The following is a 23,861-nucleotide window of genomic DNA, read 5'->3' as shown; positions in this document are numbered from 1 at the left end:
CTCACGGCCACCCCTGAGTGACTGCTCTGACTCATCTTTGCTGGGGTCTGTGGCCCTGTCCTGCTGGTGGGGCTGGCAGCTAATGGGCTCATGCTGCTGGCGGTGGACTGGGGCCCGGGCATCCCCCACCCGCTCCACGCCCTGACCCACAGCCTCATGATGAACATCACACTCTCTGACCTGCTCTTCGTGGCCTGTGTGGTGCCCGTGCTGCTGCTGAGCTTCCTGCAGCACGACTGGTGGCTGGGCCCTGCCATCTGCATTAGCCAGGCCACCAAGACAGCCACCATGTTCTGCACCTTCTACAGCATGGTGGCCACAGCTCTTCTGTGCCACATGGCTGTGGCCCGGCCTAACGTGGCCTTCCCAGCCAGCTGGGGCACCCGCTTACTGCTCTGTGGGGCCGTGTGGGCCCTGGGCCTTACTGCATCCCTGCCCAACTGGCTGTTCCAGCAGGTGGCAGTGGAGGAGGAGACAGCGGGGGCTCCTGAGACCTGGGCCTGCCTCTTGCTCCTGAGCCCTGCTGGGACCTCCTGCTACTTCAGCCTGCTGGGAGCCCTGGCCTTCCTGCCATGCATGCTGGGGCTGGGCTGCTCTTTCAGCCACGTGGGCTGGCTCCTGTGGACACAGCCCTGAGGCCCTGTGCGGGAGAGCATCCAGGAGCACCAAGAGAACACAGGGCTCATCCTTGTGGTGCTGGTGGTTTTTGTGCTGATGTGGGGGCCCTGCTGATGTGGGTGCTGGGCTACGTGGCACCCATGGACCACCTGCCTGCCTCACCAGCTGCCTTTGTGGCCTCCAGCCTCTGCACCATCCTGGCCTACTCCAATTGCGCTGTCAGCCCTATCCTCTACTTCTACCTCTCCTGCCCCTTCCGGGCACGACTCAGGGACCTCTTCTGCAGGCTGATGATGGCCAGGCAGCCCAGAGGTGTGGGAGTGGTGGCCTCAGTTATGGCGACTGTCCAGCCTGGCCATGACAGGGCCCCAGGAGGCCCGTGGGGACTGAGGGGGGGGGTCTAAGAGTATAGGCTAATAGAGGGGCTGAGATTCAAGGGAGATGAGAAGACCCTTAGGGACCTGAGAGCCCACCCCCTCTATTTTATCAGTGGAGAGACTGAGATCCAGAGGGCAGATGGCCCAACCAAGGTCACAAAGCAACGAAATGGCTCAGCTAGAGCTCACATCTCTAGGTAACTGGGTGGATCTTCCAATTCCACCTTCAGGCTCAGACACCTGTAGGCTCCACTGCTCTCTAATTGTGTGATCTTGAGCAAGGAAAGCCCTTATGCGCTGTCTCAGTGTTCTCATCTGGAAAATGGGATGATGAGAGTACGTACTTTTCTCACAGGGTTGTTATGAAGATGAATTTGCTAAACACATGTCTTAGAAGGATGCTTAGTAAGTGCATATGCATGCTGGTCATTGCTACTATTATTATTTTTATTCAGGGGCATTTGAGGTGAGTGGACAAGAGGAGGGCAGAGGGGCTTTTCTTCTCCCCAGAGCCCAATTCGAGGTCCCATCTTTCCCACCCTCCATGCCCTCCCTCCGGCCTGCTCAGGGAAGGCCTCAGGCTTCTGTGTTGGCCTGGAAACCTGGGAGATTGTCTCTACTGAAATTCCCAAGACAACTTGGTGTGTGTTTTGCTTGGTGATGTGTTTTGTTGGTGATGGTGTTACCAGTGAAACACACACACACACCCCCCGTCCTACTCTGTGGTACAAAGCTTGAGGAAACATTGGGTTGAACCAAATCAAACTGGTCTCTTTGCTGTAGGACTTATCAGAGACTTGAATACCCAAAAGGCCACTGAGACTCTCAGAGAGGGGCTCACGGCAGGCAGGTTCCCTAACTCCATGCCAGGGAACCAGCGATCTGTGGCACACACCTAGATGCAGCAGTGCCAGGCACGGGAAAGATGCTCTTGGTGTCCCATCCTGCCCCTGGCAGTGGCTCTATGCCTCAGTCCCCCTGCCGGGCAGGCACCCTCTCCTGACACTTTCCCACGGCGCCTGTGGTGAGGTGACAGGAGCTGCCGGTTATGGGAACTTCCCTCCTTCCAAGCTGTGACCCCACCCTGTTCCCACTCAAAGCGTATCAGAATGTAAGTCACAGGGGCATGTAATTATAGGGACAGCCGTGAATCAGCACCCATTTACTACAAAATCATCAGGAGGAGACAGGTCCCAAACTTCGGTCTAATTAGTTCTAAATTTCATGTGATGTCCAGGGTGGGAATGGCCGCCTGGAGGGCTAATCTGGGAACAAACCTGCCCGGAGAAGGGAGAAATCCCCTTTTGCTGTGATCCTGGTCCCTGAAGGCCACAGGGATTGATACGTGAAGAGGGACAAGAGGAAAGCAGTGTTTCTTGGGCACCTACGATGCAGTGGGTCCTGGGTGTATGTCACATCCGTCACGTGCAACCATCTGTACTCATCACTCTGGTCAAGCGATGACCCTGCAAGGGCAGGGGTGGTGGTGACGACCCCATTGTGCAGGGGCTGCAGGACTCCTCATGGCACAGTTACTCTGGTGGCCACAGATCACTCAGCCCCTCCTGATGGCTTGGCATCAGTGCCCAATTGTTGTAGGCTTTCCTCGCTCACTGCCCCTGAGCAGGGGCACCCCCAAGAGTGCAGTTCTGTGTGCGCGTCTCCAGCCTCGTCTCCGATACTTGAGTGGGGCCTGGCACTGATATTTGGTGAATACTTGTTGGGGGATGAGTGAACGAGCGATCAAATGCAATAAAGCAATCCATTTATTTTAGAGGAGATTCTGATGACTTCTCTCACCTCCTCAATGGCTTCTCATTTCACTCAGTAAATGCCAAAGGCCTCATCATGGCCTAACGGCCCATGGATTCTGGCTTCTTCACTCTCCAACCCTATCTCTAGCACTTTCACTTCCTGCCCTCAGCTCCAGTCACACTGGCCTCGCCCTCCTGCAAACACACCATTGGGCATGCTCCCACCACAGGGCCTTTGCACCTGCTGGTCCCTCTACTTAGAGCCCCATTCCCCCAGATTATCAGCGGGGCTCCCTGTCTCACTTCCTGGGGGCTCACCTCAACCATGATCTCCTCAGAGAGGCCCTCTCCCACCACCTTATCTAAAATATCACCCTCCTTCTCCCTCACGTCTCTCTCTCTTTTTTTTTTTTTGAGATAGTCTTGCTCTGTCGCCCAGGCTAGAGTGCAGTGGTATGATCTCAGCTCACTGCAACCTCCGCCTCCTGGGTTCAAGCTATTCTCCTGCCTCAGCCTCCCAAGTAGCTGGGACTACAGGTGCCTCCCACCACACCTGGCTAATTTTTCTATTTTTATTAGAGACAGGGATTCACCATGTTGGTCAGGATGTCTCGATCTCTTGACCTTGTAATCCAGCCACCTCGGCCTCCCAAAGTGCTGGGATTACAGGCGTAAGCCACCATACCCAGCCCAATGTCTCTTTAGAACTCTTGCCGCCACCTGAAATTATGTGATTAGCCTATTTGTTTATATGTCCACTGTGTTTCTCCCATATTATTTATGCGTGTGTTGTAAGCTCCATGCAGGGACAGGGCCTGTGTTTTGTTCACGGCTGCATCCTCCATGCCTAGCACAGAGTGTGGCACGTGGCCTTTGCTTGTAAATCCCGCTGAACCACAGAATCGAAGGAAGCCACAGAGGAGAACCTGGACTCTGTCTAACAGCAGCATCCGTGCTATTTTTCAGAGAAGAAACACATTGTGCTTTACTAAAAGAACCAAATTTGCTTTAGTTTAAGGCAAATTCCACACAGAGACTGTCTCAGAGACGGGCACAGAACCAGACACCATAGGAACACCACCACCATGCGTGACAGGGGAAAGCGGAGGCAGGCGGAAGACGGGGGCCTCGTCTCCACCGGGCGTGGAGAGGGCAGAGGGCTGAGGAGCTCCATGCAGCAACGGGGACTGGCATGCATGACCTGCTACCCGAGTGGGCAAAGGCTGGGCGGCTGGGTGGGCCCAGGAGGGAAAGCCCCTTCTTGCCCATCTTTCCCATAGCAGGGGCAGGAGCTTGGGCTCAGATGCCAGAGCCCAAGGCTGAAGGACTAGGGTGCATTTGGGGTGATGGGATGGAACAGGGTGACCCAAAAGCCAAGGTGGCCTCGGGTAAAGGGTTGCATCGGTTAGGAGTGGGATGGGGGGACGTGGGCATGGGATGAATGACCCTCAGGATGTCAGACCTAAAAGAAAACCTGGGGCCATCTGGTCAATCCTCTTGTTATACAAACATGGAAACTGAGGCCCAAAAGGTAGAAGGGCCTTGCTTGGGTTCCCACATTAGGCAGTGGAGGGAGGCAGGGCTCCAACCCGCGACCATTGTCTCCTAGCCTCATGGGATAGCCTCACGAGACAGGACTCCTGTCTCACTAGCCTCATAGTGAGCCACTCCTTGCCCAGGCCTCCAGGTGGGCAGAGGTGTGGGCACCCAGGGCCCTGGGAAGCCTCTGCAGGGAGGAGGGGATTCCTGAAGCTAGGAGTCAACCATGGAAGTGCCTGTGGGCCCACACCAGGGAAAGGCCCGTGGATCTGTGTGTCTAGAACCTGCATCGTACTGAGCTCAAGAGGACCAGAAAGGGCTCTGTGCTGAGCAGCCTCCACTTCAGGCCCATCACGTGGCCTATGGTCCATGACTACAGCACCCCATAGGTCCCCGGGGCTCCTGATGCATCCATTGTCCCTGGGAGGGGGCACATGTTCAGGCCTTCCTGCAAACCCGTCATCAGCCTCCTAGGGTTCGCTGGAAATCGGGCACAGGTAGACCACAGGGCAGGGGTCAGGGATTGGAGGAGACGCCATGGGAGGATGGGACGTAGATGGGGGGCTGGAGGAGGTCGAGCCCAGGCTTCAAGGTGACAGGTAAGCAAATAGGATGGCCAGGGGTGGGTGATAGGGACCCCAATCACCCTGATTGTTTACACCTTCCTGGCTGAGTTAAAGCCAGGTACTGGGGAAGAAGAGAAGAGCTGGGTCCCTGAACCCTGTGGACCCCTCTGTCACCCATACCCAGGATTTCCCTGGGTTTGGGCAGTAAGCGAGGCCAGGAAATTGAGGAGGGGTCTCCAGAAGCCCCACCCCATGGCAGTCTCCCAGGCACACAGATGTCCCAAAGGCCGGGCAGGCCAACTGCAGGAGTCTGGGGGCCAGGCCTCCTGTTGGTCTGGTCTCTCACAGGCCCCAGCCACCTGCCTGCTGAGACCAGGTTCAGATGTGCGTGTGCAGAGGGGAAGCAGGGGGCGTGCGGGCTGGGGACTGTGTGGGCGAGTGGGTTGGTGCGGCGGGTGGGGGGCGAGGGCGGATGCCCTGTGCCTTCATGTAGGACACCAGCTGGTCGGGGATCTCTGCCAGCACGTCTCGGGCCAGGCGGGCCATGCTCAGCACGTGGTTGCCTGTGCGGTCCACGTAGTCCCGGAAGGGCACGAACTGGTAATCGGGAGGGCAGGGTCAGGTGGTGCCTCCTGCGGGACCCTGGCCCCCAAAATCTCCAGGCCTGGGGTTGCATTCCCACCCTCCTCCCAGCCTCTGCCCACTTCACTCAATCCCCCGCCTTTGTGAATTACGTGAGGGCCTGTATTCCCCAGCTCCCTGCATTTGCGAGTGACTATAGTCATAGTCACTATTCTTTCATTCACTCGACAAATACTGAGCCCTGTTCCACGCCAGGATACACCACTGAGCAAGATTCCTCCACCTCGGCACTAAGCACAGGCACGGAGCAGCTGCTTCTGAAACGCCAACTGAATCCCCTGACTTCTGGGGCACGCGCCTCCTGGGTCTCCTTCCACCTGTCCAGCAGGGCCCTCTCTCTCTGGCCTCTCTTCATCCCTTTTCTCTCTGGGGCTAATCAGGCCAACACCTAATGCCAGGCCCATCGGGCTTCTTCCCAGGGAGTGCCCTCCATCCTGAGTGCCTCCGGCTCACCCCTGCCTCCAGACCTTGGCACGGGTCGGTCCCACCTCCCAGGCTGTCCTTGCTCCGGTTTCCAGCCCCCTATGTTTGGTCTCCACACCTGGGATACTGGTCCCCAATTTTTAAACCAAGGGGGTATGGAGGATGTCAGCTTTGTCTTCTTCATCTCCTAAGCACTAAGGCCTCATCTGCAGGGGACGAGGGGGGAAGTGCTTTTGGAGGGTGTGCTCTTCCACGTGACTGCATGGGAATTCCCTAAGGACAAAGATCTTTCTGCTCATTATATTTGCATCCTTCATGGAGATCCTAGCATTGATCAGTTAACCAAGCAGTGCCCATTCGTGGAGAAGGATGCAGCAACGCTGAAGACACTGCCTTGCGCTTCAAAAGGGGCAGGAAAAAAACAGAACGAGGCTGACCACAGAAATCTGGGGGCCGAGGAAGGGCTGGCAGAGGGTTCTGGCCTTTGGCTGGGCACCACAATGTTAGATGTGTATCCCAGACATGACAGGGAGGGACCCAGCCAGGAGTGCAGCAAGGCCGAGGACTGACTCCTGCTCCCTTCCGTGGTGGCCGGGCCATTTGGGGCTCCCAGTGCCTCCCTCCTGGCCCTTCCCCAAGGAAGCCCCCAAGGGGCTGTGAGGTCCACCTGGCTAGAGGGGCTCCTGAATTCCCTGTGGGGCAGGCAGGGCCTGGGCTTCACCTGGACAATGTCGCGTTCAGCCAGCTTGCCCCGGGAGGAGATCCGCACGTCGTCGCCATCCAGCTCCACCATGGCTGTGAGAGGAGGGGTGTCATGGGGGGAGGATGAGATTAACTGTGGACCTCTGGGGCTGACAGAACAGCGAACTTGTCCTTCCATCCCAGGCCAATCTGGGGCGGAGACCGTTGGCTCTTGCCCCGTGTAAGAGATGAGGAAATGAGGCCAGGAGCCAGGAGGAGCCCTATCAGGTGAGCCTCTGACTTCGAGCCCAGTGCCTCAGCTCCCTACCCTCCCCAGACTCCCAGGCCGGGAGTAGAAAGGAGTGACTTGAAGCCTCCTCCCCACAGCCTTGGGATGTGGGTGTGGGTGCACACCCTGACCCGACACACCCCTCCCTGTGCAAACAAACACACCCCACGCTCTGCACACTCACCCAGACACCCCCAGGCGGCAGCTCTCACTCTTTTGGGAGGGGTCATTCCCAGGGGCCTGGAGCCTCTGGGGAAACATCTAGTGTGGGGTGGGGAGGATGGCTAGCGTAGGAAAGAAGGGGAGGGCCGCGGCTGGACTCACCATCGAACTCTGCCTGGCCCACGCCGACGATAATGATGGACATGGGGAGCTTGGCAGCCTGGGAGACAGCATGGAGGGTAGGGGAAGGTTGGACCCATTTGGAACCCAGTTAAAAGGAAGGAGAGATCAGGGGAAGGACAACAAGGGGTGGGGAGCAGGAAAGAAATGAGAGTGAACATGGAGAGACAGAGGAACACAGAAAAGGGGGAGGGAGAGGGAGGGGCACTCAGAAATAAAGAGGAGGGAATCTAGGCTGCGGTGGCCTGGAGGAGGGAGGGAGGGTGGCGGGGGAATGGGTCATAGGTCTGCTTTAGTGAGTCACCCCCTCCCCTCTTACAGGGAGACCACCGGCTCGGGGAGCCATGTTCCTGCGCTTCCCCAACTCCCCTCCCACTCCCTCCACCTGGCCAGGTGGCCTGGGGAAGGGGGAGTCAGCCCTAGAGATGAGTTAATGAGGGAGCGCTCCGGGTCTAGAGGGAGTAGATGACGCAGTGTGACTACTACAAGGTGGGAACAGAGCTCCTTCTCCCATGATTATGTCTCTCATGATCCAGGCACCCCTTCCACCCTCCAGAATCCACTATCCAGCACTGGGCTCTGCAGCCAGAAGCCAGGAGGTGGGTGAGGACAGTGGGGCCCAGTGAGGGAGGGAAAGGAGAAGCCACACCCAAGTCACCACCAAGCATTTCCCTAAAGTTAAGGAGGTGGGCACACCCCCAGGATCCCCCTAAGGGGGAGGAAGACACCCCTCCAACTGCCCCCCCCACTGCACACTCCTTGCTTACGTTGACGATGGCCTCCTTGGTCTGCGCCATGTCCGAGATGACCCCGTCGGTGATGATGAGCAGCACGGAGTACTGGGAGCCATCCTGCACCGCCGCCGCGTTCCTGGGTGGGGCAGTGCAGGCTGAGGTCTGTCCGAGGGGTCTCTGGGCACATTCCCCCCTAAACAAGGACCCTGAACACTTTGTGGGGGGTGACAGCTCAGAGGGGAATCTCTTCAGGGTCAGGCCTCCCCGAAAGGCAAGTGTGTGGAAAGAGACACTCCTTCCCGTCACCCAGAGGCAGGCAGTATAGAACAGAGCCTTGTGAGCGCCTGGAGGTGGTGGCAGTGGCACTCACCTGGCCACGTGGGTGACCACGGGGGCGAAGTTGGTGGGGCCGTAGAGCTGCACAGTGCGCAGGCTGCGGTGGTAGGCCTCCAGGATGCCGTCGATGCCACAGCACGAGGGGTTCTCCTGGTTGCCATTCTAAGGGACAGAGGGCGGGGAGGCTGAGCCCAGGAAGGGACTAGGGTACAATATGTGTGGGAACAGAGCACAGGTGGGGAGGCCAGCAGGCCTGGGCTCCCCCAGCTCTTCTCTGGTGTGGGGTGGCAGGCAGGGGAGGGAGGTCCCAGGGCCAATCCTGAAGCGGTGCATGCTTCGGGTGAACTCGGTCCAAGCCTGCACCGTGCCCCGCTCCCTGTACCTGTTCAGAGATGCCCCGAGATCCCTGGCTCCTTCCCTCAGGGAACCTCAGGCAAACCCACTCTGCACTAAAATGACTACTGGGTCTGAGCACCTCAGGAAGGTCCTGTGGCTGATCCATCACATGCATACTGGACCCAGCACAGTGCCTTGCACCCCCAGGCATGGGAGGGACGTCTGCTGTGCCTGAGTGTCTCCAGTTCATGGGAGCCTGGGAAAGGGGCGGCCTGCGCAGTCATCTCCACACGGGATGCCCAGATGACGGCACGCTCCACATCGCCCCGGGGATCCACCTCATCCCATCTCAGCCCTGACTCAGGGAGCTTTGGGGAGTCCCTGAAGTTGCTCACACCCAACCCAAACCCCCTTGTCCGCTTTTCTGGGGCCCTGAGGGTTAGGTCAGCCACAGCTCGCCTCCACCTCCACCTTCGTCTTGTCAGGAATGAGGAGGCCAGAGTCAGCTGTGGGCAGGCAGCTTCTGATGTGGAGGGGCAGCATCTGTGAGTAGGGCAGGGAGTGGGTTTCTGGAGCCCCCCTACACACAGCAGGCAGTCTACCACCACAGAGGCTGAGCCTTAAGTCCCTGGGCTCAGAAGAAGGGAAATGTACCCCACCCCCAGATTGTCACCACACCCCCAGCCTGGTCAGTCCTCTTTCCCACCAGCTGGACCTCCTACCAGCGGGAACTCGTGGGACACCCTGCCGTCCGGGGGCAGCTTGGCCCCAAAGCCCAGGGCCGGGAACATCTTGTCGCTGTCATAGTGCTGGATGATCTCTCCGACGGCGGTGAGCGCCAGCGCGTAGGCGTTCAGCTGGTAGGGGCTCATGTAGTGCAGGGACGTGGACTGCGAGGGGTTCCCTGTAACACAGGACATGGGAACCTTTGCTCATCTGGACCCTCCAAGCCACCCCGGGTTCAGAATGAAGAAGGGGGTGTCCAAGGGCACCCCTAACTTTATTAATCCTTGACGCCTCTCTTTTTCTCATACCCCAGATTCAATCCCTCAGCAAAACAGATCCAGAATCCCTCCTGCTCCTCTCCCCTTCCCACACCACCACCCTCTTGCTTATAGGACGCAGCAGTCTCCTGACTGATCTCCCCGCTTCCTTCCGCCCTTGTGCCTACAGCTCATACCCAGCACAGCAGTGACTGAGCCTGTCAGCCTCAGAGAGATCATGCCTCTCCTCTGCCCAAAACGCTCAAGGCTTCTGCCTCCCCCAAAATGAAGCCCACAGTCCTCACGAGAGCCTGCAACGCACGCATGATCTGGCCTCCAGGTCATCGACCTCCTCCCTGTCACTCGCCAGTCTCAGCCTTACCAGCCCCTCGCCACTCCCACCTCAGGACCTTGGCGATGGCTGTGCCCTCCCCCTGGGACACTTTTCCCCAGGTGCCCACATGACCCAGAGGCTCCCTTGCCTCTTCAGGTCTCTGCTCAAGTGTCATCTTCTCCAAGCAGCCTGTTAAAAATTACAGCCTCCCCCAACCCTTCCTATCCTTCTTCCTGGCTTGATTTTCCCCCAGAGCCCTCATTGCTGCTAATAGAGTCTGTATTTTTTTTTCTTTTTTGAAACGGAGTCTCACTCTATTGCCCAGGCTGGAGTGCAGTGGCGTGATCTCGCTCACTGCAACCTCTGCCACCTGGGTTCAAGTGATTCTCCTGCCTCAGCCTCCTGAGTAGCTGGGACTACAGGCACCTGCCACCGTGCCTGGCTAATTTTTATGTTTTTAGTAGAGACAAGGGTTCACCATCTTGGCCAGGCTGGTCTTGAACTTCTGACCTCATGATCCACCCGCCTCAGCCTCCCAAAGTTCTGGGATTACAGGCGTGAGCCACCATGCCCAGCCTAATATAGTCTGTATTTAACTTATTTGTTCATTGATGGGAGGCAGCAGCACAGATTGCCAAGGTACCGATCCCGTCTACCTCCTTCTAGCTGTGTGATCCTGGGTAAGTTCCTTAATCTTAGCCTTAGTCTCTTCACCTGTAAAATCAGAGCAATAATCGTTCCCATTTCATAGGATTGATGTGAGTATTACACAGGTGCTACCGCTATTATGATCACTACCCTCAGTGTTAACTGTTGCTAAGGCCCCTCCCAGCTCTGACCGCCCAGTGCTCTACGATGCTGGTGCCTACAGCCATAAGACGGGTTCCTGGCACCTGTGGAGGGCAAGACCTGTGCATTTTTGGTTGGCACAAAAATGAGCATTGAGCACCCCTAATAGAGTCCAGAGCCCAAGGAAGGTTGTGATGTTTCTAATCGTGTAAAATCTGGCATTGTGATTGCTCCTAGTGACTCAGCCACAGGCTGACACTGGAGAAATTGGGAAGGAAGGAAGCCAGGACAGATAAGTCCAGCCAGATAAAGACTGGGGTCCCTGGGCTGGATCCTGCCTCCCTGAGGACCACAGGGCTCCGTCTTGGCTCTGGTTCTCACTCCAGCCTGTGGAGTGGACTGCACAGAGGAGCTGGGATTTGAACCCAGGGAAACATCTCTCCTCCAGGGCTCTCCATAGACCCAGAGTACACAAAATCCCACAATCCCATCCCCCGGGAGACTGGGTGTTCCTCAAGGGCGGGGCTGTGGTTCAGAGCCCAGATTTATGTCAGTGGTCCAATGTGGGATTACCTTTGCCATCTTGGTTGTATCTTTCGTCCTCCAGACCTAGATACCTCCTCTTTGGTGAGGAAGAGGCCAGAGAGTATGAGGATCGTGGCTCTCAGCCAGTGCTAGACACCACAACCCTTAAAAGCCCTCTCCTCCCACCCTGCTCCTCTGCCCATCCCCCAACTCACCATTGGAGGCGGTGAAATCAATGGCCACAGTGAAGTTGATCTGGGTCCTAGAAGAGGGAGAACAGCAGGGGAGTCACCTGGAGGGAGGCAGTGCTGTGGGATGGGGGACAGTGCTGGGCTCTGGCTGCCACCCTGGCCCCACTGGGCAAAAGCAATCCTCCTGCCTCAGCCTCCCAAAGTGCTGGGATTACAGGTGTGAGTCACCATATCTGACTAAATATTACTTTCTTGGTGGGGTACAGGAATCTGTGTTAGCAAGCCATTCAGGTGGTTGGGGGAATGAACAGATGAAAAGAGAATTAAGAGACCAACCCACCAATCACAGCATATAGCTCTTGCCTGGATTTCTAATTCAAACAAACGAATTTTAAAACTTTATAAGATAATTGGGGAGATGTGAACACTCACTAGATATTTTGTATTAAGGAACTGTTCATTTTTTAGGTGTGGTTATGGTATTGCGGTCATGTTTTACAGAGAGATAGTCCTTATGTTTTAGAGAGACATGCTACAGCATTTGGGGATAAATATGATAGCTGGGATTTGCTTCAAATCAGATATTGGGAGGCTGAGGTGGGAGTATCGATTGAGCCTAGGAGTTCAAGGCCACCCTGAACAATATAGTGAGACCTTGAAAAAAAAACCCACTAAAATAACAAAGAATAATAAATGACTGGATGAAGGGGAGAGGGCATAAAACAAGATTGGCTATGACGTGGTGATGGCTGAAGTTGGGTGAAGGGTACTTGGGGGATTGATTATACCTTTTCTCCACATTTGCACATGTTTGAAATTTTCTATAATAAAAAGGTTTTGAGGATTCAGATTCAGGGTTAAGATTCTCTGAGGGCTTGTTCTAGGTTCTGTGTCAGGTCCAGACAGAGCAAAGCTCACAGACACGACTACCTGATAAAGTCTAATCTTACAGTTCTCATGCAGCAGTGAGCATAGAATCACCACAGGTGCTTGCTTAAGAAGATTCCAGGCTCTACCCCAGAAATGCGAATTGAGTTGCTCTGGAGTGGCACCCAGAATCTGCCTCTTGAACAAACGTCCATTGCCTTCATCCAGGGATTCTGAGGACAGGAGGCTGGAAGCACACTCAGGGAAACTCTGTTCTAGTAATTCTCAGTTGGGGCTGTGCATGATGTAAGATGAGGTAGGCCTCACCTCACGTGCATTTAGCAGTAGGTCCCTATCAGAAACCACCTGGTCACAGCTGAGCTGCTGCTTATGGAACACTCACCCCAAGGAAAATGTCAAGGACATGGTTAGCAGGAGACCCAAGCCAAGGTCTGTTGGCCACAGACAGCCATCCCCACCCTCTTTTCCTCTTCTGCTGGCTGCGGGCAGAGCATCCAGAGGACTCTAGGCAGTAGGATAGAAGGAGCCACGAGCTAGCAAGAGCCTGGGTCCCTGAATGACTGTGTGGATCATCTCCCCACCCAACCCTGCCAACCAACCCATAGATGAAAAAAGACCCTTATTTGTATTAAGGCTTGAGTTTAGGGAATTATGTATTACAGCAGTTGATCTACCATATTCATCTCCTGTTCACTGTCATCCTTCAGTGTGGAATACAAAACGCACGTCTTTGTTAGAAGTAGGGAGACATTTGGAGGGTCAAAGTCCTGCTCCCAGGGCCACTCTTGGGAAGATGATTCTGGCCTGCCGGACTATACCTGAGGGGCATTGTTGGACTGGCTCTTCCAAATACAGGATGAGAGGAAAGGCAGACCTTACTCTAACTAGTCCTCCCCTGCTCTGGGTTCTGAAAAGCCTCAGGAAAGGAAGCAACTGGGCAGCAGATACTCTTGTGGGGAAATTACTCACAGCAGCCAGTCTCTTCTGCTTAAGGGTACAACACAGGCTGCTGAGCAATCAGCTCCTCCTCTTGACAGTGGGGCCAAGGTACTCATACCCTTCCTCTTGGGTCCAGGTGGGCAGATGAGGGAGGCCAGGGAGGAGAGGGTCCCTAGACATCAGCTTCTGCCTGGGCATGCATGCCAGGCTTTCAGTCCCTGGAGCCAGCTGCCTCACTCAGGCTCTCCAGAGATTTGTTTTTTTGTTTGTTTGTTTTTCTGAAACAGAGTCTCACTCTGTCACCAGACTGGAATGCAGTGTTGCGATCTTGGTTCACTGCAACCTCTGCCTCGGGTGCAAGTGATTCTCCTGCCTCAGTCTCCCGAGCAGCTGGGACTACAGGCATGCGCCATCACTCCCAGCTAATTTTGCTATTTTTAGTAGAGACGGGGTTTCTCCATGTTGGCCAGGATGGTCTCGATCTCTTGACCTCATGATCCACCTGCCTCGGCCTCCCAAAGTGCTGGGATTACAGGCATGAGCCACCACGCCCAGCCTTCTGGAGAGTTTAAAGAGAGGGCTGGCTCTGGGGCTGTAACCTGCCCAGTACCAGCAGCATCAGCTTTGCCAGCTTTGCTCAACCTCTGGGGGCTCCTTTTCGATGAAACCTCACAGCACCTAGTCCTTTAACTCATCGGTCTCCATTTTTATCCCACCCCACCTGCTAACAGCAAGTCAGGCAGGCTAGAGTGATTCATTACTACAGATTGAAATGCAGCATGTTATGAAGGAAGGAACCCTGCCCCATCTAGGCGTGTGGCTTCAGGCACGTTCTGTAAAATGGGGATAACTGTCCTGATCCTACCCACTGTGTTCTGTAAGTTGGGGGCACTAAGCAAATGAGAAAAATAAATACGATGGGCCGGGCGTGGTGGCTCACGCCTGTAATCCCAGCACTTTGGGAGGCCGAGGCAGGCAGATCAGCTGAGGTCAGGAGTTCGAGACCATCCTGGCCAACATGGTGAAAGCCTATCTGTACTAAAAATACAAAAATTAGCCGGGCATGGTGGCACCTGCCTGTAGCCCCAGCTACTCTACTTGGGAGGCTGAGGCAGGAGAATTGCTTGAACCTGGGAGGCGGAGGTTGCAGTGAGCCGAGACTGCACCACTGCACTCCAGCCTGGGTGACACAGTGAGACTCTGTCTCAAAAAAATAAAAATAAACAGGATGACTGCTGGCCACAGACAGTCATCCCCACCCTCTTTCCCATCTTCTGCTGGCTGGGGGCAGAGCATGCAGAGGACTCCAGGCAGTAAGACAGGAGAGTTACCAGGTGCTATGGACTGTAAGGGGTGGCTGCTTAATGGGACCGAGAGAGAAGCAGTTTTGATGGGGGAAGAGTACAAGGGCGGGGTCTGGCGTTGGCTCAGAGGAGGGGCAGCTAGGGGCAGAGGAGCCCCTGGGTGACTGGAGGCAGGGCGTGTGCTCAGCGGGCAGGAGGAGAGCTTGCGGCCTTGAGACTGAAATTTCAAGGCAGCAGGGAGTGGTGTCATGGGAAAGTGAGTGTGGCTTCCCAGGCCCCTGGTTCTCCAGGGCAGAGGGAGAAGCCGAGGGCCCGCTTGGCTGGGATGAACCTTTGGCAGCTGCTCCTGCTTGTCTCCTTTCCAGACAGGTGCAGTCACTCACCTGAGGGCTCCTGGCTGCCCACGCCCTGACCTGGCACCTATCCTGGCAGGGAGCACGCTGGGCAGGCTCTACCCTTACAGTCAGGCTCTTTCCATGAGCTGCTGGCTGGGGCCTCCTGGCTCCCCTATCTGTCTGGGCCTAGACACTGTCCCTGCTGGTTCCTTCTGCTCCTTAAACTCGTGTTTGACCATCTGCTGGCCCCAGAACCAACCCCTGGCTTATTCCCAATCCTGCTGCCCTTACAGGGCCCTGATGACAGTGAGCAGGTTAATCACTGTCCCCTCCCCCAACCAGACAGATCAGAGGTGTCGGAAGCTCCGAGCTGGAAGGAACCTTAACACTTACCTACTCCGTTCTCTTTGTGTACAGAGGAGGAAACTGATACCCAGAGAGGGAAAAGGACTTGCCCAAAGGAATCCAGAAAATTAATGGCCAAGAGAGGCCTAGAGCCTGCGCCTCCTGACTCCTATTCCAGGGTTCTTTCCACCTCCCCAAACCCTTGGCTCTCTGCCAGGGAGTCCCCATCAGCTTCAGGTCGTGTGTCTGCATGGAGACCTGACATGACCCAGGCCAGCCTCCTTGGCTCAGGAGTTCCCTCCAAGCTGCTTGGGATCTGGGGACATGCAGGGCTCTGGGCGAGTTGTCTCAGCCCAGACACCAGGGTTTGCTCAGAGCTCAGCACCACAGCCTTCAACCAGGCCTTCAAGGAGGCCAGCGTGGGGCCAGAGCTGGTCCTGTCAGTGTGTGGGGCCCTTGCCCTCTCCCCAAGGCCCACGAAATTGTCTGTATCTCTTCTCACCCTCCTTTGATGTAGTCAAGGAAGGTGCATTCTGACTCCACAGCAAAGGAAAGCAGGGTGACCTTGAAAACAAAAGGGAGCTTGGTCAGTGGGGAGCGTGGGGCCAGCGGAGACAGAACCCTCTGCACGTGCAGTTTTGCATGCATCATTGCATGCTCTGCCCACACCACCCCACGAAGTACTATTCTTATCCCCACTTTATAGCCAAGGGAACTGAAACTCAAAGAGGTGATGCAATGTGCCCAAGGACACTGCCAGGGCAGAGAGATCTGAAACCAGGGTGTGTCAGACTTCAGAGCCTGCACACGCTTAACCTTAATGGAAAGGTCCCATCTCTGTCAGTGGAGCAGGGCTCCAAGCCAAAGGCATTAGTTTCCTCTAAGTGGGCAGTGACTCTCCAGCCCCAGGGCCCTAGGGTGGGGTGTGGAGGGCAAGGGCCCCCCCCTCAACACAGGCCTAACAACCTCCCAATGCCTACAAGCTTCACGCTTCCCTGTGCCTTGAGCTACTGGTCCTGAAATGTGCCTCTTTGGGCTGTGCTTATCTTAAATCTTACTGGTCCCACCTCATCCCTCTCAGACCCAAGACCTTCCCTTGTAAACAGTCCATCCTTTCCCCAGAGGTAACTGACCACCCCAGGCGCCCTCCCCCAAGCAGAGCCTTTTCACCTATACCCTGGCAATGTTAGCATTGGCTTTACCAAGACAAGCAGGTACCTGGCAGCTCATTATCATAACAATTTAGAATCAAGGAGACAAATGAAAGCCTGACATCCTAAAGCAATTAAATGAGGCAATTAGGGCAGAGGACCTGACCTTTTACCTGTGTAAGACAACAACTCCTCTCTAGTAGTTTGGGAGCCCCTGATTCCTGCAGATTCAGCCATTTTTATAGGCTCACTGGGAGGGCCAGGTGAGACCACCACCCTTACTTGGCAGTAAGACACCCACCTACTGTGGTTAAGGTGTTAGGCAGCTGGATGAACCATGGGCTTCCTTCCAAGTGTGGCAGCTCAGATTCACTAGGCGTGGACCATGGCGTGGCTTCAACCCTGACTGATGATCATGAGATGCCCTGGGGAGCTCTTAGATCATCCTGCAGCCCAGACCCATAATAGCAGAGTTTCTGGGGCTTCATGAAAGTTTCAGAGATCTTTTGTTAGCTTTTCACGTAAGTCTAATCTGCAGCCAAGTTGACCACTCCCCATTCTAACCCCCAGAATGAAGCAATGCCCTAACTGCCCTGACGATGTGATTCACCCAGGGACTTGCAGGGTGAAAGCAGACTTTCCCCTACTCAACGTATAGTGTCCCTAGACTAGCAGCATCAGCATCACGTTGATGCCAGGCAGAAATGCAGAAATGCAGATTGTTGGCATTTCAACAGATCCCCAGAGGATTCTGTGCACCATAAGTAAGTTATGAAAAGCACTAAACAGGCTGGGTGAAGTGGCCTCACGCCTGTAATCCCAGCACTTTGGGAGGCCGAGATGGGCGGATCACCTGAGGTCAGGAGTTTGAAACCAGTCTTGACCAACATGGTGAAAACTCGTCTCTACTAAAAATACAAAAATTAGCTTGGCGTCGTGGCATCTGCCTGTAATCCCAGCTACTAGGGAGACTGAGGCAGGAGAATCGATTGAACCCGGGAGATGGAGGTTGCAGGGAGCCGAGGTTGCACCATTGCACTCCAGCCTGGACAACAAGAAGGAAACTCCATCTCAAAAAGAAAAAAAAAGCACTAAACACAGATTCCTGGGCCTCCTAAAGTGGAATCCCAGGGAACTGGCCTGGACATCTGTATTTTAATAAGCTTTCTTGCATCCTGGGTGATTTGTTAGTGGTGAAGATGAGGAAATGTTGGAGAAAAGTCAGGAGACTTGGGCCTAGGCCCGCTGTGTCTCTAACTCACTGTGTGACCTGGGACAAATCGCATGCCCTCTTTAGGTCACAGCTCCTTCATCTCTAAAGTAAGAAGGCTGGATGAGATTAGTGGTTTTTGAATCTTCTTATTCCCAGCTGGGGAAGGTGCTACCTTCCCTAGAGGAATTTGGGAAAGTGTGGGAGAGTTTGGGGGGTTCTCATAATGACTGGGGGCTCTACTGGTAGCTATGGGCAGCGGCCAGGGGTGCGAAACATCCTGCGACGTGAAGAATTTTCCTCCCAAATGCTGACAGCATCCCCACTAAGAAACACCGCAGCCTTGGACAAAGGAAATATGACTCCAAGCCCCAATGTGCTAAGCGGTTACAATCAAATCAAAAAAGGTGGTGTTCAGTTCCCCTTGAATGAGCAGAGTCATTTCACAGTTCACAAGCCTGCATCTCCCATGTGTCTGTCACAGCCACCCTGTGCAGTGACAAGGTAAGAATGATTTATTAGTCCCACTTGACAGACAGAGAAAATGAGGCTCTTCAAAGGAACCCCAGAGCTCCTGAAGACCTCGTCTAGGTCTGGAGATGCAGTCTGCCTGACTCAAATGACTAGACTTGGCTGCACTAGCCATGGGCCTCTAGAGTGAGGAAGGAACACAGAGAGGATGAACTTGGGTGTGTCTGCCCCCAAAAAGACAGTGGCTCGTATTAGAAATGCACTGTGAGCTCCACCCCAGGGCCTTTGCACATGTTATTCTCTACAGCAGGAATGCTGGAATTCCCTTTCCCTAGTAGCCTCAGTACTTCCTCCATTGCCTGTCCCTTTACCCTTTATACTTTTCGCATAGCATGCATAATCAACTGACACGCACAGGTGTCTCTGTGTGTGTGTGTGTGTGTTCTCTGTCTCCCCCCACTAGAGTATAAGCACCAGGGATTTGGGTCTGTCTTCTTTCCAGCTGTATCTGAAAATAAGTGCCTGGCACAAAGCAGCACTCAGTAAATATTTGTTGAATAAACGTATGAATGTTCTGAGGACCAATCGCCAGAAGCCACTGGGCCAGTGTGTCATCCCTGGAAGGTCACGGTTGAGCAGGGGCAGTGCCCGTAGCAGCTGCCAGCTCTGGAGTGAGATGTCATGCTGACTCCCAGCTCCTCCACCTTCTAGCTGTGTGACCTTGGCTGAGTCACCTTCCTGCTTGCAGCCTTGGTTTCCTCTTTCATGACTAGGGGATGATAATATCTGCCTCTCAGGGCAACAACCTGTGAAAAGCACCTACATGGGGAATTTCCCAAAGGAGGGGCCCAATAAATACGCCTTCCCTTCCTCTTCCTTCCTGCAGGAAGTCCCGTGGGTGTTTCTGTGATTCCTCATGCTAGATGCAGCCAGTGCCTGTTGTGTGGTCTCCAAGTCAACTCCCTCCCCCGGCTGTTGCTCCATCTGCCCCACCCCTCCCCACCCCATCCATCCTTCTTCCACGTCTGATTCCCATACTCTGGCCGTGCACACACACAGACGCACGGGCCTCCCTGATACCAGACCTAGCTTGGGGCTCAGAATGTCTACACCTGGCAGCAGAGAGGGGGTGGCTACTCACTGTGCCAGAATTCACGTATTTCTTTTTCTTCATTTTCTTTTTTGGGTTTACCACCTGCAGGAAAAACCAGTTACCAGGTAAGGTGTGCTTCCAGGGAGTCAGGGCTGGGTCCTGAGGGCTTCCACTCACCCCTGGGTGTGGTCCTAGCCCAGCCCCATTAGAGTGTGGGTGTGAAGGCCACAGCGGCCAGGACAGTAGGGTTTAGGGAGGTTTTGTGGGAGACTGGTATTGAGTCTGGTTTACACAACTGGATTCTCCGATCAGACCCAGGGTCCCACCATCAACCAAGGGCTTCCAGGGGCCTCTGAGGCTCCCTGTCTATCACCACCCCTCTTACTTAGCAGCAAGAACCTCCTTAGCTATTCTTGGAGTATAAACTTAAACTTCCAAACCAGACCTGGGTCAGATAGCTCAGAGTAGGTGCTCAGAATGGGCTTGTTCGTGGCTAACTCGGCGGTCTCAGTCAGGGGCGATTTTACCCCCAGCAACATTTGGTAACGTCTGGAGACAGTTTTGGTTTTCCCAACTGAGGGAGTGGATAGAGGCCAGGGATGCTGCTAAAAACCCCACAGTATACAGGACAGCCTCCCACAGCACAGAGTGGTACAGTCCCAAATGCCAGTAGAGTCAAGGCCGAGAGTGGGCTGAGTGACGAGAGCCGCCCGGCCCCCAGGCACCCCCACGAGACTTCTGCACTTACTGTATTTGTATTTTCATTTGACCCTCCTCACTTTTTCTTTGTTTTTTTTTTTTTGAGACGGAGTTTCACTCTTGTTACCCAGGCTGGAGTGCAATGGCGCGATCTCGGCTCACCGCAACCTCCGCCTCCTGGGTTCAGGCAATTCTCCTGCCTCAGCCTCTTGAGTAGGTGGGATTACAGGCACGCGCCACCATGCCCAGCTAATTTTTTGTATTTTTAGTAGAGACGGGGTTTCACCATGTTGACCAGGATGGTCTCGATCTCTTGACCTCGTGATCCACCCGCCTCAGCCTCCCAAAGTGTTGGGATTACAGGTGTGAGCCACCGCGCCCGGCCTGTTTTGTTTTTAACAAGGGGAGTCTAGGCACTTTTCCCTAATGTCCCATCAAACAAAGTGAGGCAATTTTCACACCTCCTGTGCGGCCTGTCAGTTTCTGGTGAACTCATTTCCCTTTTCCCTGTCTTTGCTCCCGCAGAGCCCGTCAGCCAATCTTTACTGTGGTCCCTTCTGTCTGAGTATCGCTATCTATTTCCTGAAAGAAGGAAACTAAAGCACAGAGACAAGTGATTTGCCTAAGGTCACACAGCCATCTGGGTAGTGACAGGATTAGAAACCTGGTTTCCTGCCCCCAGGCCAGTGGTGCATACTTGGGTGCCACCTTGATAACAGATACAAACACATCCCTTCGAAACATAGTTATGGAGTGGGTGGAAACACATATTTCTTCTCCCTTGGAATCATCACTTCTGTTGGAGAGAGAAGATACGTCCTCAGAGCAAAAAGTGACAAGGGCCATGGAAAAAGGGGGATCACGGAAGTATCAGGGGAGTTGGAGGAAGGAAAGACCGCTCTAGGTGGGAGTGTCAGCAAAGGCTCCCTGGAGCGGGCAGTCTTGAAGGCAGACTTAGAGGGACAGGAAGGCTCTGGGCAGGGAAAGATGGATGTCAGAGAAAATGCTGTGGGAAAAATGCACAGAACCCAGACCCAGTTTGATGGCAGAACCAAAGGGTGGAAGAGTAAGTTGGGCGGGCTGGAGGAAAGCTTTGAATGCCCAGTGAAAAATGTATAAATGTCACCCAGAGGCCTGCAGGGAACTCTGATGACCCCCAAGCTGGTAGGAGACAAAATCAGAGCAGGATCTAGGATGCTGGGGCCTGGTAGAGGTGAGTATGAGGGGAGGAGGAGGCACATCCAGGAAATATTTGCCTGGTTCTGTCACCTAATAATTGCTGTGTGACCTCAGGCAGGTTACTTAGCCTCAGTGTGCCTCAGTCTCCTCATCTGTAAAATGGGAATTAAAAGTACCTGCCTCCCAGAAAGGTTTGAGGATTAAATGGGCCTATATGAGCAACATAGTAAGTATTATCTAAAAGAGTCTGTTGCTTTTTTCTTAAACAGGGTCAAAGAATCTGTTGCTTTTTTCTTAAACAGGGTCTTGCTCTATTGCCCAGGCTGGAGTGCACTGGTGGGATCATAGCTCATTGCAGCCTTGACCTCCTGGGCTCAAGCAATCCTCCCAGGTAGCTGGGACCACAGGCACATGCCACCATGCCTGGCTATTTTTTTTTTTTTTGGTAGAGATAGGCTTTTACCATGTTACCCAGGCTGGTCTTAAACTCTTGGGCTCAAGTGATCCTCCTGCCTCAGCCTCCCCGAGTGCTGGGAGGTGCAGCCACCACATGCAGTCTCAGTCATTGTTTTTAAAAATTGCTACTACTATCATCACTGCTACCACTAGTCCATCTGAGAGGCATGAGGACTTGGGGATATTGGGACAGGCGCTCAGCTACGGTGAGAACAGCACTGTCAAGAAGTGACCATGCCTCTTGGGCCCTGGGGGTGGCTACAGTGGTTTGAGAGAGGGAGGGATTGGGGTGACCAGGTAGACACAGAAGGAAGCAGGAGCTGGGTTTGGGGCACAGGTGGGAAGTTCACGTGGGGGAGCTGGCAAGCTGTGCAGGTAGAAACCGAGGGCCTGGGTGAGATGGTGAAAGAGCCTGGGAGAGACGAGAGCACTCTCTTCAGTACTGGAGGACGCCCCCTCCATGGGGCTACCCCGATGGTGCGGTGCTCACAGACACGTTCATGGAAAAACAGCTTACTAGGCAAGTTGTTAAGATGAAGGCAAAATGGCAGGCCCAGTGCTGCACAGTGCCTCAGTTTCCCAATCTGTCCCTTGAGTGTGTTGAACTATGGGAATGGAGAGCATCTCAAACTTTTGCTCCAGCTCTCCCAGCTGAGGAGAAGGAACCCGGAGTCCTGAGTGTAACCAAAGATTTGGCTACAAGCACGTTTCTTCTAAGCCTTCTATGTTATCTTTAAATTGGCCTGTATTCCACATTTCCACTCTCCAATATAACTACTTTAGTGTTAAAGCAATGCTCTGTTCTCAGATCCCTGAGGTTTCATGCCCCCAGCGTCAGCCTCTCCCGCCCTGCCATGGTGAGTCCCATGCAGGGGGCCAGTGCCACCTAGGGGCCAGCCCAGAAGCCGCGCCGTCGCTAAGCCACCTCCCTTCCCTCTCCTTCATGGTGAAGCAGGAACAGAACAGTTCTGGAGTCCGCCCTCCTGTGCACAGTGGGATAGTGGGAAGAAATGAGGGGCTTTTAGGGCCCAGGAGCCGTGCTGGCTCTGAGGATGCAGCAGCGAGTGCAACACAGCCCCCACCCTGAGGACCTCAGGGTCTTTGAGGGGGTGGGTAGTGTCACAAACAGGAAATAGCCAGAGGGGACCCCAGGAGCACTGAGAAGTGTTGCCCCAGGTTCTGGGATGGAGCGAGTGTGCAGGTGGACACAACTTCCTGGAGGGGAACAGCCACATGGAGGCTCCGCGGACCAACAGCTCCTACCCAGGAGAAGACAGGAGGGAGTTCCAGGTGAAGGCACCCATGTGAATCGAGCTGGAGGTTGAGACAGCACGGAGGTTCAGAGAGCTTCAGGTGGCAGAACGGGCTGAAAGTGGGAACTGGCAGAGGGAAGGGGCAGGGGCCAGCTCCAGGGGCCCCCAAAGGCATGTGATGTGTGTTTCTATTTATATGCACAGCTCACCCCTAAAATCCCAGGGCTTTGGGAAGCGGAGGCGGGTGGCTCGCCTGAGCTCAGGAGTCGGAGGCCAGCCTGGGTAACATGGCAAAACCCTGTCTCTACCAAAAATACAAAGAAATTAGCCAGGGTGGTGATGTGTGCCTGTGGTCCCAGCCACTTGGGAGACTGAGGTGGGAGGATAGCTAGAGCCCGGAGGCGGAGGTGGAGGCGGAGGTTGCAGTGAGCCGAGATTATGCCACTGCACTCCAGCCTGGGTGAGAATGAGACTCCACCTCAAAAAAACCAAGCAAACAAAAAACATGCACACACAGATTGCAGGTGGCTGGCTGGGGAAACAGCATCCTGAATGAAAGAGCTTGGACTTCACCCTGAGGGTCAGTGGATCTCAGCTGGGGTGGGAGCATCTTTTGATATCTCCCCCCACCTCCCGTGAGTGAACCAGGCTGAGGTGGTGGGTGGAATGCCCGAGACAGGTTTTAAGCAGGGGAGCGATGTGGTCAGATCACCATTTTGGTGGAGTACTCTGGTTACTGGGCAAGGGACAGAAGGAAGCAAGGAAGCTGTGAGGAGGCTGTGGCAAAGCCCCATGCTGGGGAGATGATAAGCTTGGTGGTGGGGCACTGAGATGAAGGGAACGATGCCGGAAAACGTAGGTGGTAGAAGGGCAGTGTTCGGTTGTGGACTGGATATGGAGTGAGGGATGGGGACTTCCGAGGTACGACTCCCAAGGTGCCCTGAGCCCCCGTGATGGGAATATTCGAGATGAAGCCTGGCTGCCAGGAGGAGGGGAGTGCTGAGGGAGGTTGAGCCAAGGCATTCAGTTTTGGAAGGTTGAGCCCCAGGAGGGGCCAGCAGACAGCTGGACATGGGAGT

General features: G+C 54.7%; 1 protein-coding gene across 6 annotated transcripts in view; it reads right to left on the bottom strand.

Moving 5' to 3' along the window:
- Positions 1-23,861, bottom strand: part of LOC105725320 (copine-5) — a 151,525-nt gene that overhangs the window by 47,490 nt on the left and 80,174 nt on the right. For 4 of the 6 annotated variants that reach the window (XM_012464301.3, XM_012464302.3, XM_012464303.3 and 1 more), the window contains 9 exons: positions 19,244-19,297; positions 15,773-15,834; positions 11,484-11,530; positions 9,360-9,541; positions 8,336-8,463; positions 7,999-8,101; positions 7,214-7,271; positions 6,641-6,714; positions 2,183-5,451 (listed from right to left, as the gene is read on the bottom strand). The exons of 1 other annotated variant lie outside the window; for it this stretch is intronic. In XM_012464301.3, coding sequence (XP_012319724.2) covers positions 5,233-5,451; positions 6,641-6,714; positions 7,214-7,271; positions 7,999-8,101; positions 8,336-8,463; positions 9,360-9,541; positions 11,484-11,530; positions 15,773-15,834; positions 19,244-19,297 — 927 coding nt within the window. In that variant the 3' untranslated portion in view covers positions 2,183-5,232. Of the gene's footprint in view, positions 1-2,182; positions 5,452-6,640; positions 6,715-7,213; positions 7,272-7,998; positions 8,102-8,335; positions 8,464-9,359; positions 9,542-11,483; positions 11,531-15,772; positions 15,835-19,243; positions 19,298-23,861 lie in introns of those variants that run through there. One more of the 6 variants, XM_064361098.1, reaches the window with a different exon arrangement.

Source organism: Aotus nancymaae, unplaced genomic scaffold (assembly GCF_030222135.1).
Source record: "Aotus nancymaae isolate 86718 unplaced genomic scaffold, 86718_ANA_hifiasm-v0.15.2.pri h1tg000040l, whole genome shotgun sequence".
NCBI classification, from domain to species: Eukaryota; Metazoa; Chordata; class Mammalia; order Primates; family Aotidae; genus Aotus; species Aotus nancymaae.
Note: the sequence above shows the minus strand (reverse complement) of the source record. Positions and strands in the feature narration are given on the sequence as shown.